Source organism: Xiphias gladius, chromosome 6, assembly GCF_016859285.1.
Source record: "Xiphias gladius isolate SHS-SW01 ecotype Sanya breed wild chromosome 6, ASM1685928v1, whole genome shotgun sequence".
NCBI classification, from domain to species: Eukaryota; Metazoa; Chordata; class Actinopteri; order Istiophoriformes; family Xiphiidae; genus Xiphias; species Xiphias gladius.
The window spans coordinates 28,603,873-28,617,747 of NC_053405.1; the positions used below are offsets into that span (position 1 = coordinate 28,603,873).

General features: G+C 37.7%; 1 protein-coding gene across 6 annotated transcripts in view; it reads right to left on the reverse strand.

The window, feature by feature from the left end:
- Positions 1-12,552, reverse strand: part of ect2 (epithelial cell transforming 2) — a 62,751-nt gene extending 50,199 nt beyond the window's left edge. For 4 of the 6 annotated variants that reach the window (XM_040129259.1, XM_040129258.1, XM_040129255.1 and 1 more), the window contains exons 1-5: positions 12,272-12,552; positions 11,366-11,532; positions 7,324-7,403; positions 4,048-4,140; positions 672-854 (exon numbers count right to left, since the gene is read on the reverse strand). In XM_040129259.1, coding sequence (XP_039985193.1) covers positions 672-854; positions 4,048-4,140; positions 7,324-7,403; positions 11,366-11,498 — 489 coding nt within the window. In that variant the 5' untranslated portion in view covers positions 11,499-11,532; positions 12,272-12,552. The remainder of the gene's footprint in view (positions 1-671; positions 855-4,047; positions 4,141-7,323; positions 7,404-11,365; positions 11,533-12,271) is intronic. The other 2 variants (XM_040129260.1, XM_040129257.1) reach the window with 1 other exon arrangement.
- Between the last annotated feature and the right edge of the window lie 1,323 nt (positions 12,553-13,875).

Below are 13,875 nucleotides of genomic sequence, written 5' to 3' on the forward strand. Positions count from 1 at the left end.
CATTATATTTGAAATGTATTAATAACTTCCAAATGATCTTTTGTCTTTGGATTATATTATTTTTTATAACTAGAAAAACATAAATTAATCCAGAGCATGGTTAAAAAAACAAATTACAAATAATTACTCCAACACCCAATTCTTTTTTGATAAGATAAATGCCTTAAAGGAGTGAAAAACTGCAAAATGGCACAACATAATTTCCCCTATTGTCAAGAGATCTAAATAACAAGAGCAATCTAAACCTGCATGTATGTGTGTGCTGTCTTCAGCTGACAAATGTGTGGAGTGCTGTCTTGTTGATAGCAGGAGGTCAGGACACACTGCTCATGTTTAACATACATCCTATGTGAAGTCTCTGTCAGACAGTACCGCAGGCAGGGACAGCTCCTGTTCATCATCCTGTTCATAGCTATAATGCTTTTTCTGTATCCTGCTTTCTGAAATCAAGGTTCATTTCAGGCCTCTCTGGTGGGTCCTCCCCACATGACAAACAGACATTTTTTGCTGAGCTAATAATTTCAGAATGAAGCTGTAAATTTTTCATTTGAATGTCATTTGAAAGCCATGCTTTAGACAAGGGTGCAGTAATGCTGTATTTGAGATATTTGAATCACCTTAATTACTTCTAGGTGACATTATAATTTCTGTGAATCTAGTCAATGACGTACTTCTCCCTTTGCAGCACAGTGCAGCACAACAGGAGGCCCAACAATGCGGTTGTCACGTTTGTAGAGGTAGCTGTAGTCAGGAGAATCAAAGTCTGTGAGGACAAACACCGTCTCAAAATCTGTGTTCTCTTCATCTCCAAACTCCTGGACGTCGTCTGTCATTAAGCACGGGGTGTTGATGTCCTGAGTAGGAAGAATCACAATATGGAGTACAACATTAAGAAGAATGCAATTAATCTGCAAATTACTATAGAGAGGCTTGTTAGCCTTGTTAGTGAGGCTGTTGGAAGTTGTTAATTTATTAGTTAATTTCATTTAAAGTAGATTTTCTCTTTAACGAGTAAAACCTACAAAAAAAATGTAAACACCTAAAGGCTAAAACTGGGATTATTTTACATTATTCTGAATGCAACAAATCCCATGAAAAAAACAAAACCAACAATGTTAGTTAATCTCTCATTATTTTCCAACTTCTCTACCCAGACTCAAAGAACCCCCCCATTTTTAAAGCTGCATTACACAGCCACTTGGAAGGAGTACTCCACAACAACCGATCACACGTTTGATATATTATGGCCTTACTGAGTTGTTACGCTGGTGAAAGTAAGTCCAATATTCACTATCCCTTTGTCTCTCTTTTGGTCCCCACCAAGTCCTGTGAAAAATATTTGCTTCAGCTGCTAAACGCTTGACTATGTTCATCAGCTGGTCACTAATTTTGTCATCAACATCAACATGGTTAATGAGAGCTGTGAGACAGAACCAAAGCAGTAAATTAACGGGCCATAAAACCAAAACAATGTGCTAAAACACAATGAAACACTCTGTAAAGCTGAAGGAAACTGCTGAGTCAGGAAATAACTTTAAATAATACAAGTTAAACCTTTCACACAGTCATTTGAAATATTTTTCAAAATGTGGATTAGAGCAACTTTAAAATTTTTTTTCCCTAAAACAGCTATGCACTGTAGTTCAGGAAATAGTGCATTTGTTGGGGACTATTTTCATCTGTGGAATAGTCAGCAAGTTGGTGAATGTGGGACTGAGTCAATATACAACAGCCAGGTTCATCACTATGTTTATTTAGGTTTTCAGACAACAATGGAGCTCTATGGAACAGAGTAATAAGATCAGGCTTTTAACAAACAATCAATACTTTTTAGAAGGACAAATTGATTGTTGGTTTTGATGTTTTTCATGGGATTGTTGTCAATTAAAAAAAATATGGAATCACCAAGCTTTCATGGTCCTCAAAGTTATTTTAAGACAAAAATATTTCTATCATTTTATATCCTAATTCCTTACTGAAGCGTAAGCCAGTAAATATACTGCATTACAAGGGCCAATAACCAAATCCTGACTTCAAATTTGACAATTTGGTGCCAGTAAGCTCTTTTTACAGAATTTCAATTTTCATTGTTGTTTTGTGAAATATTTTCTTCCCATCAATGTACCAAAGTCATGAGAGCTCTTAATACTGCAGATGTCTTCAATCCATCAAGAAAAATAGATTGCAGTACAAAAACATTCACTCTTAAACATACAGCAGACACAATAATATTCTCTCTCTCTATCATACAGCAAAAAAATGCTAAGTGCGGCCTGGAAAGAGAAAGAGGAGGAAAAAAAAAAAAAATCAGTTCTGCCCTCTCAGATGAGAAAATGATACTTTGAATCAGAGTACTTGTTTGAATCATGGCTTTGATACCAGTGAGCGAAACTTAGATAAACTAGCTGTAGGGCTGTTTATGGGCAGAACTGACGGTGCAGGAGAGGTGAAATTACTTGTGTTACCTGTAAAGCTGCCCATAAACAAACTACTTCAGAGAAAGTTTTTCCAGTAGGTGACACAGGACAAAGCCAGAAAAAGTGGAGAGGCATCGGCAGAGAGACACATACACACAGAGTTAGAAACCACAGTTGTTATGACACTGTTAGGTTCCTCATTACTTTAGACACCTTTGTTTTAGCAGAATAGTTTAACATTTTGGGAAATACACTTGTTTGCTTTCTCTCTAAAGATGATCAGATCAATATCAATATAATATCTCTGTTTTAAATTCAGAGCTGGAGTCAGGACACGTATACCCTACTCACAACTTATCTGGCTCTGTCCACGGTTCAGAAATATACCATTTTCTACAGCTCCAGACTCAACACATTAAATCTTGCTTGTACAATCTGTACATAAACAGAAATGTAACAATAAGATTTTACAGCCATTCTAGAAGCTCTGTGAAGTTGCACTTTGGCATAACAGGGGTTAACTAAATGCCAACATCAGCTTGTTGACAAGCTCACAATGACAATACTAACATGCTAATTGTTTACTATGTTCATTATCTTAGTTCAACGTGTTAGCATGCTAAGCAAATTAGCAAATTCGCACTAAACACAAAGTACAGCTGAGGTTAATGGGAATGTTATCAGCTTTGCAGGTATTTGATTATAAACCAAAGAAGTCGAAGAATTAAAAATTTAACCTAATGATGATGTTACATGAAAAGTCAGGAGATGACCAAAGTCATTACAGTTCGTACCGAGTTGGACATAGATGCCTGTTCCAAATTTCATGACAATCCATCCAACTACTGTTGTGACATTTTACTCAAAACCTTAAATGTCAACCTCACGGTGGCACAAAAACAAAGTCAAGGATTCCCAAAAGTATTAGAGTGAATCGTTTTGGAAACGAAAACTAACATGCTGGTGGCACGAGATTAAATGTCAGGTGATCAGCAAAGCTTTTTTTAGGGAGGATTAAAAGCATGAAGTATTTTTGGTAAACAAGAAGCGCAGCATCACTGTGTTTTGTCACAGTAAGGTTGACAGATTTGGTACTATCAGCGACCATAGCATCTATTTCTCACTGCCGATTTGCCAATTTGTTATTGATCTTCACATCTCACTCTCAGAAAGAAAGCAAATTTACATAACTCACAAAATGTTACACACACTCGAACTATTTCTTTAAGAGGAGATGAAACTCAAAACCAAAGCCTCTTAGATGTACTCCTATTGATCACACCTGTCTAATGAAATCTTGTGTGTGCAAATAGCTTTTCATTGGGCTGCTTGAAACACTAACCTCGGTATTAACAGCTGGAAATTGGACATATTTACATGCAATGCTGCTAAATTAAAAGTCTTTCAAATGACTTAATATCAATCCTCAGCCTTGCATTGACATTTGATTGAAAATCTCTGTTGAAGAGCGATCCACTTATATTTAAAATTCACCCACAAATCAGTTCACCATCCGTGATTTAGCCATGCACAATGATTAAGTGAGTACCCAGTGTGAATTAAGACTCATGCAGCACTTTTCCATGAAAATGTCACACAGTCATACAGAGACACAGACACTATACTGTACCATATTGACTATAGATTTTATCATCATTTTTTCTTCGGCACCAGCCTCGCCTTGTCTTATCTTTACCACCGGTACCTCCATTACTCTGATGGCCTGTAAAAACCAACCACCGTGTATGTTAAACACTGGCATTTAAAAGAAGGACAGCAGCACAAAAAAGAGAAGGGGGGAAAGAAGATTGGGACAGAATGAAATACAAAGAATGAGTAAATGAGAAATCCAGAGACAAGTTCATACAAATTAACCTCACATGAAGACAAAAAAAAAGAGATGGGGTAGGGCCTGTGTCCTTGCAAAGTTTTAAGACATTGACTTCAAACAACTATCACGCTCCAGAGGGGGTATGCTGGGGAGAAGTAGTAGTTTACGTTAAAAATCAAAATAAAAGTTCAAAGCCATTGGGAAGGAGAAGAGGAGGAAAGGACAGGATAGAAAGAGAGCGAGAAGAAATGATGGGGGGGCTATTTTCTGTGGATTGACTGAGCAATGGCGGTGGGCGGTCAGGCAGAGATCAGGAGCACTGTGATGGAGTTGTCGGCAGATGTCTTTGGATGTGGTTGCACTGCAGATTGGCAGGGAGAAATAGATGATTTAAGCAGGAAATCTTTAGAAGTGACAGGGCTCAGGAGACCTGGAAAGGGAGTCATTCTAGCAGCACTTAGTCGGCTGCCACACCTCTAAATCACCTTCACATTGCAATACTCGAAGACACAAAATTAGACGCTGCTAACTGGAGCAGACACAAACATGCACCAACAGACACATAAATATCCTCATGAAATCTCTACACATTTTGTAACAATGTTCTCATTTTGCTTTACCAACAGTTTAAAGAACACCAAACTGAGAAAAAAAAAAAAAAGCCATTCAATTATTAACGTTTGGTAATTTTTCTTCTAAATGATTTGTTGAATAATCATCACAGCACTAGTTTGTAGTGGCATGAAGAAGTTTGGGCACTCCTGGTCAAAATTTCTGTTACTGTGATTAGTTAATGTGTAAAAGATGAACTGATCTCCAAAAAGCAAGAAGTTAAAGGTGAAACATTCTTTTCAACATTTTGGAAAAGATTAGTATATTATTCTTATTTCGCACAAGTTTGGAGTGAAAAAAGGAAATGAGAACCATACAAAGTGTTGGGCACTCCAAGAGATTTGAGCTCTCGGATAACTTTTACCAAAGTCTCACACCTTTATAAGCTTGTTAGGGATATGGCTTGTTCAGAGTCATTGTTAGAAAAGGCCAAGTGATGAAAATTTTAAAGTTTTATAAAACCTCTGACTTCTCAAACCTTGTCTCAACAATCAGCAGCCATTTTCTCCTCTAAGCAGCTGCCTAGCACTCTGAAAAGTAATATAAGTTATGCCCACAAAGCAGGAGAAGGCCATAAGAATATAGCAAAGTGGTTTTGGGTAGCCATTTCCTCAGTTCATAATGTAACTAAGAAATAGCAGTTAACAGGAACAGTGGTAGTTAAGTTGAGGTCCTGAAGGCCAAGAATATTTTCTGAGAGAACTGCTCATAGGATTGCTGAAAAGGCAACTCAAACCCCTGTTTGACTGCAAAAGACCTTCAGGAAGATTTAGCAGACTCTGGAGTGGTGGTGCACCATTCTATTATGCAGTGACACCTGCACAAATATGACCTCTAGAAGAGACATCAGAAGAAAACTTTTCCTGCATCCTCACTACAAAATTCTGCGTCAGAAGTTTGCAAGGGAACATCTAAACAAGTCTGATGCATTTTTTCTTTCCAAAAATGTTTCAGGCTTTAAAGTTAAAATAGAACTTTGTGGTCACAATGAGCAAATGTATATTTGGAGAAAAAAGGAAGCAGAATTTCATGAAAAGTACACCTCTCCAACCGTAAAAGCACAGAGGTGGCTGTGTTGGCATGGGGAACACTTCACTGGTAGAGGGAAGAATGGATTCACTTAAATACCAGCAAATTCTGGGAGCAAACATCACGTCATCTGTAAAAAAGCTGAAGATAAAAAGAGGATGGCTTCCACAGCTGAATAATGATCCTAAACACTTCTCAAAACCCACAATGGACTACCTCAAGAGGCACAAGCTGAAGGTTTTGGAACGACTCTCACAGTCTGCTGACCTAAACATCATCGACAATCTGTGGAAAGACATCAAAAGAGCAGTGCATGCAAGACGGCCAGAGAATCACAGAACTAGAAGCCTTTGTGCAAGGAAGAACTGAAACAAGAACTGATAGACTCTCAGCTGCCCACAAAAAGTGTTTACAAGCTGTGATTCTTTCCAAAGTGGGTGTTATTAAGTACTGACCAAGTAGGGTGCCCAAACTTTTGTTTCGGGCCCTTCTCCTTTTCTTATAATTTTGAAACTATAAAAGATGGAAATAATAAAGTAATGTTGCTTAAAATATTAAAGAAATGTGCCATCTTTAACTTTATGCCTTTTGGAAATCAATTCACCTTTTACTTGCTTAACTATTCGGTTACAGGAATTTTGGCCAGGGATGCCCAAACTTTTTCATGTCACTGTAAATGTAATTATTACATTATTTAGTTATTATTAGTGTTTTAATATTTTACATTTGTGTTGTTATATTTGTATGAGTTCTTGCTGTTTGTTTTTCATAGTTCTGATCATTTTTTAATGTTGGGGGGTACGATGTGTTATTTGGAGAACAAATAAAGACTACTGATTAGTTATTTCTTCTGACACAGCATCTTTTTTTTCTTTATGGAAGACGGTGAGTATCTTTGTGAGGAAATACAAAACAATTGCTTGCTTGATCACAAAGCCTGGCCTAAAGCAGAGAGAACGAGATAAGAGAACAAACGTCATCAATAAAAAGTTCATCAAATGATGTCACAATATGTGATTGAATGGCAAAAATTATTGTTACACCTGCAGACAGCAACACCGATACACTGCCATGTACTGCAGAACATAAACATGCCCAGGATGTTGGGTGAAAGCAACAGAACAGAAAAGCCTCATCCTGCACCAGTTCGATTCCAAATTGGAACCTTTGTTTCCTCTCTGCCTCCTCACCAGCAATTATCGATTAAATGTGAAAATGCCCCAAAAGTTCAACAATGAACACTGGCATAAATGTCTTATCTGTTGGCAGTTTTAACCCAGAAGCATTATTTTTGTCCTTCAAAACAGAGTTTCCGTGTCCTACTTATCAAATTGAGAAAAACAGTGGTGTTGACTCGGATTGTCGAGGCCTGCCAACTTAATAGAAGCCAGTGGGCCACAGTGGACCTTCAGGGTTAACAGAGAAATGATGTACCTGCAGTGCTTTGACCAGCGCTCCATTTCTGCCTGCTTCTCCCACCAGAACAACCCTTGTCTCCACTTTTGGCAGCATATCTAAAAGAGCAAAAGAGTGAGTGAATAAGGAGGAATGGTAAAGGTGAATGACTGAGACTGAGACACAGACAAAGACACAGACACAGACACACACACACAGACACACACACACACACATGTTGCAAGTTTTTTTTTTTCTCATTTTGACAGCCACGGTTACCAGTCAGACAATACATTTATTATTGCTTAAGGGTGAAGAGGGGGGAAAAAAAGGCTGCATAGAAAGTGAGTAATTAATGTACAATTAACAGAAGAAGCCAATATTTTCAGTCATTTCAGTTCCCAGATTAAAAACGAGAATATACTTATTGTATTTGGTAATAGCATGTTAGCTACTGCTACCAGAGCATTAAACACCTATGAGCTTTGCAATTAAGTTCTCATTATTTCATACTGACACCAGAGACAACAAACAATTTTAGAGTCAATGTAGCTACGATATTAGAGCAAAGCAAATATATAAAAAAAGACCTAAAAAATAACCCGGACCCACCCAGACCCCCCTCCACCCAACTGTCTCCCATAAAATAAAGTTAAAAATCTGTTATATTTGTATGTGTTTCATAAAGTGACCTGTACCCAATTAATGTTAAAAGTACTGGTCACACCAACACTGAAACAGCAAAATTATGCAGCAAAATCTATTAATTCCAAAGAATCACAGTGATTAATGGATTCACTCACATGGGCAAATTAAATCCATACAAATTTTGTGTCAAGTTCAATTTTGGTGAACTCTGACCTGCAAATTTGCCCCATTGATTAACAGCAAGCCCTGATAAGAATGCCGAACTTTTAGGTAAATGAGAACAAGAGTCCACAACATTGGAAGCAATAACAGCTTATTAACTTTACTGTGTTGCACCATTCACTTTTACAGTGGATTCAGAGAATATTCAGAGCCCTTCACTTTTTTCACCTTTTGTTATTTTGCAGTATTATGCTAAAATCGTTTTAAATAAATTTTTATTTCATTAATACCCCATAATTACAAAGCAATAACAGAATTTTAGAAGTTTTTGCAAATTTATTTAAAACGAAATATCACATTGAAATAGGTATTCAGACCCTTTATTCAGTACTTAGTTGGAGCACCATAGACAGCAATTACAGCCTTGAGTCTTCTTGGGTATGACGTGACAAGCATTGCACATCTAGATTTTCTGCCATTCTTCTCTGCAGATCCTCTCAAGCTCTGTCAGGCGGGATGGGGACCATCGGTGGACTGCCATTTTCACGTCTCTCCAGAGATGTTCGATTAGGTTCAAGTCAGGGCTCTGGCTGGGCCACTCAAGGACGTTCACAGTTCTTCTGCCACTTCTGCACTGTCTTAGCTGTGCCCTTGTGGTCATTGTCCTGTTGGAAGACGAACCTTCGAAACTTCCGAGTACTCTGGACCAGGTTCTCATCAAGGATCTCTGTACTTTGCTCCATTCAGCTTCCCTCATCCCTGGCCAGTCTCCTTGTCCCTACCACTGAAAAACACCCCCACATCATGATACTGCCACCACCATTCTTCACCATAGGGATGGTATTGGGCAGGTGAGGAGCGTTGCCTGGTTTCTTCCAAACATAATGCTTAGAATTGAGGCCACACAGTTAAATCTTGGTTTAATCAGACCAGAGAATCTTGTTGCTCATAGTCTGAGAGTCCTTTCTGTGCTTTTTTTCAAACTCCAAGCAGGCTCATGTGTCTTTCACTGGGGAGAGGCTTCCGTCTGGCCCTCTGCCATAAAGCCCAGATCGGTGGAGTGCTGCAGTGATGGTTGTCCTTTCGGACGTTTCTCCCATCTCCACTCAGGAGTACAGCTAAATTTCAAGTCCCATAGCAAAAGGTTCTGAATACTTACTGTAAGTCAATGTGATTTTATAGTTTTTCCTTTTTAATACATTTGCAAAAATTTCTAAAATTCTAAAAGGCTGCAACATTACAAAATTGTCATAAAGGTGAAGGGGTGTGAATATTTTAAATGCACTGTATTTAACCTCCTCTGTTGGAGTATAAACTACAACACAATGGAGTGGTTAGAAGACAAAGACAGAAATCGATGGTTCAAATACATCTTTTGATTAAACTATGTTAAACTTACTGTCCCATTGGCGACAGCATTAACTAGCTTGCTAATTGATGATTAGCAAGCAGTTAGCCTGTTCATTAGCTTGAGAAAAAAAACAAAAAAAAAAAAGAAAAAAAAAAAACACTCCTTACTTAAAGGAGACATGTACAATCCAGAGATGGAAACTCTAGGGAGGAGAAAACAGCATAATGTAGAGAAAAAAAGGAAGCTGCTGTGACTAGTGCTAGCAGGTCCCAGCTGTCCTGGTTAGCGTGTTAGCAATTAGCTTGCCAGCTTGATTAGTTTACCAGTTTCTTTTGCATGTACCCAACAAGTGCATAGAATCAAATATTTAGCAAGGATACACAAATTAATTTCCCTGTGCACTTTCTTCAATGACGTTAATGCTGTTAGTAAGCCAAATTACAAAATTAAACTGTTGCTTGTATGGTGAATGTGTCTCACAAGGCAGTGTCCGTGTACTCTGCCAAAAATGGATTGTAACAGAACCAATGACCCCCTCTATCAGTTTGATAGATAGATCAAAGATAGCGAGTAGATTGTGTCATTTTTGCCATTTAAAAAGTTTTGAATCTGTCTGTGATAAACAATGTATGAATAGGTAAATTGTTAGTCATCTCCACATCAGTATTATGATAAAGCAAAATTACCCCCAGAAGTTACCTGGATGCAACTCCAGTTATACAGGTACATGGGTAGCCCATTGTCACTTTATATAGTAGCAAAGTGGTTGTAATATCAACAGGTGAAATGTAACACTCAACTAAAAATCCAACCTGTTAACTAGCATCAAGTACAAACCCAGCTTTAAGAGCAGTTTATCATACTGTTTCATAGCAGTCATCACTAAATAACAGTCATCCCTAATTATTATTCAACTTTTTAATGTAATGACTGTTTTTGGAAATTACTGAGTAATTTTAATTGTCCAATAATGTAGCTATTACTGCTAAATGTAAGCTATTTTGTTGGAATTTATAGATTAAGATCAACTAAATAATTTGACATTTAGTTTCAAGTAAAGTACGCAGAAGAATACTGAGAAAATTTTTTCAGAGGCACAGTTAAGCCCAGCTAACTCAAATGGGCGTACTTTATAAACTATTTTGCAAAAATATAATTTTGTAATTTGTCGAATTCAAATTTCTTTAGTGTATTTGTTACATTTAGTAGCACTCACCAGGTGTACAGTTTTCACAGTATTGTTTATTGTCCCCTTTGGATGGAGCAGTGAACCACTAGAAAAAAACCACTGGCCCCATTTGGCCCCTCTCCAATTGTTGCATGCTTCTCACGTTGGGCTCCACACACACACACCTGTGCTTGTAATGCATGTAACAATTCAAAAGCACCACACACTAAAGCCTCTACAAACTAACCAAACTAAAACAAACTAAACCAAAAAGGACTAAGAAGTTGAAAACTAGTTCAAGAAAAACTGAACATTATAACTTTCCTGAAGGCAGATTTTACTTTTTTGAGTTTTAGCTTGATGTACCTGATAAATTGGCAACTGAGTGTAGGTCTAAGCAGGAATGTACTATAGAAGTCAATTATCAGTTTACATTGCCAATAAACTTTTTTCGGGTTTTAGTGCACAGTTTCCCCACAGCATTTTGGAATCTGTGAAACTGCTGTTTGTCTCTCTGCTAAAATAATGGCTTTTTGGCTTGCACACACACAGAGATCTCCAGATATTTGCACATTAGTAGTTATTATCTGCACTGAAATTGAAGGTACCTGTATATCTGCAGGGGTTTTTTTTGTCTTTTTTTGTTGTTTTTTAACAACAGCAGCAGTTTGTTTTTGGAATTCAGAGATTAGAGAGATTTAGAGAAAGGAGGAGGAAGGAGAGAACAAAAAACCGTGACCCTGCAGACTGACCTTCCCCATCTTCATATGCCATGTCCAGAAATACATGGTCCTTTGTGGTCTCAGCAATCCTTGAATCATAGACCAAAGAATCCGCCAACAGACTCCGAGTTGTCCCTAAAGTCACTATACTGCTGTCAGCCATGGCAGGATCCTAAGGAGGCACCAATCTGTCCAAACTATCAAAAGTTACAGGGAATGGACAGAGAGAGACACGGGGAAAAGACAGTTCGGTAGAGAGGAGGGAGAAAGTATAGCAAGGAGGTAGAAAAGGAGAAGAGTGACAACTGTCAAAGGCAAGAGACAACAATTGACATGACTTCAACCACAAATACTGCCTGAGTCTGACAATTCACCTGGAGAGAGAGCAACATATTTGTGAACTGTGATAGTTAGGCTTAATGAAAAGTAGTTTTCAGTTCAGATTAGTTGCCTTAAGTACAATTAATTTCAGTGTTGACAAAACACGACCGTAATATTGATGGTTATGGCTAAAACAGAGGACAAAAATCATCGTGGTAAACGCCTCAAAAAAGCAATGAACAGACAATTTCTTTCCAAACTAAACAAACTAATTTGGTTTGACGATTTATGGGTATAAAGTAAGAGTTAACGTTACTTTTCTCTTATGTTCCTCTATGATTTTTATAATGTAAAACACGAAATTATTAGGCCAACAGGAGAATTATCTTAATTGCTATGCCCGTTAACGTTAGCTGCTTCTACCATGGCACCAGATTCATTTTGACTAACATCACAAGAAGTTAACTAACGTTGACTGCTTAGTACAGTATGGTTAAAAAAGGGAACTCAGAGTAAACCAAACTTACCGACTGTTTTGGTGGCTAGTGCTTAAAGGAATAAAAACAGAAAAAAATAACAGAAAATGAAATTCAATGAACTCTTATGCTAACTTACCTAGCTACCGAGCTAGTGGGTCAACTACACAATTGAGAATGCCTTGTAATTCCTCTTCGGTCCAAAACACTCTTCAAAAACTATTTAACATGTCTCCGTACAATCTTAAGTCTGGTATCAATGCATGCTGTACTTTATACGTGAAAACTGTCCAAATTCTCCAAATGTGGCTGCTTTAATATGTTGATAGCAAACAACTTCATAATACTCCCGACTAGGTGTCAGCTTGCTGTTAGAGCGCAGTTCAAACAGCAAGGAAACAACGGCACCGCGCGCTGATTGGACAAGAGTGACTGAAAGCCAGCGGCTTCCGTCCGGCGAGGCCGCTGATTGGTCCATTCATTCAAATCTCGATGCGCCTTGCGTGTGCTGTCTTGAATTGTGTCCTTCAGGTACTGTAGGAAATATTTATAATATTACTTACGAAAAGAGAACAACATCGATTAATTGATATTTTGAAATTGTATTTTACCTCATTTTAATTCTGCCAGCTTAATCCATGTTAATGAAAAAACAGTCTAAGGATTCACATAGGAGGATATATGATTGTATCTAAAAATGTGTATGTTTTGGCCGTTAGACCTACCTAAAGCCTAATAAAAAAATAAAATAAAATTCTGCTTATTCTGCTGCATCCCCTGTTTGTTCAACAAACTAGTGAAAGCAACATTTAACAAAATTGGGTTCTGAGGGTATTTTCTCTAACAGAAACAAGTGGCATCTGAAATATTGAAGTCGCGTGGTACACACTTCACCAGGAGTAGTGGAAAGCAACACAGATAAATGCAACCTGGGTTAAGGCTACTTTACAGAAAACAGATGTTAAATGCTAGATGGTATCACTGCAGAAGTTCGACAATCATGAAAACCTATTGGTACTGTTTATCATTAGCAAAGGATTTCATAAGTCATTCTGAATCACCGTTTTCCAAAAAAAAACTTACACTTCCTTTGCAGACCCATGTAATTGGTCCCCAGCCCCCGACCACACATGCAAAGCAGTGTGGCTCCCAGTACCAGCGGTGCCGGGGGCCCTATTGTAATCGCTAAGGTTTATATTTTTTTGATATATATATATATATTTTTTATTATTCTTCCATTGGTAAAAGTGGTACTGCAGCATAGATCGTAAAAGTTATGTATGTTAAATTTTCACGAACGGTATAGAATTCTGCACTCATGTCAGACAACAAAAATGACACCTCCACCAGCAGGTGGCAGTATAATCAAGGTAAGCACGTTTTTGGCAGTAACTTCCACATTGTACATCGCACATTCAAAAACTTTATATCCACCTGTTCCCTGAATTTAGCTAAATATCGTGATATCGGCCATGTCCATAATTTTTTTTTTTTTTTTTTTTTTTAATTGTGAACTATGCAAAACCTACACTTTCGAAGTCGTCCTTGGCCGTGAGTCTGAACTACATGAAAGTTTTCACAATTAATCTATGGACACTTGAATTTTGATCATCTAAAAAATGCGCAAGTCAAAGGAACAAAGTCCTATAGATTACAATCAAAACAGGAAGTGTTGCATATCGTGGCAACAATCACTCCTATTACCACGAAACTTGGTCCACTACTTTATCATGCCACACTGAG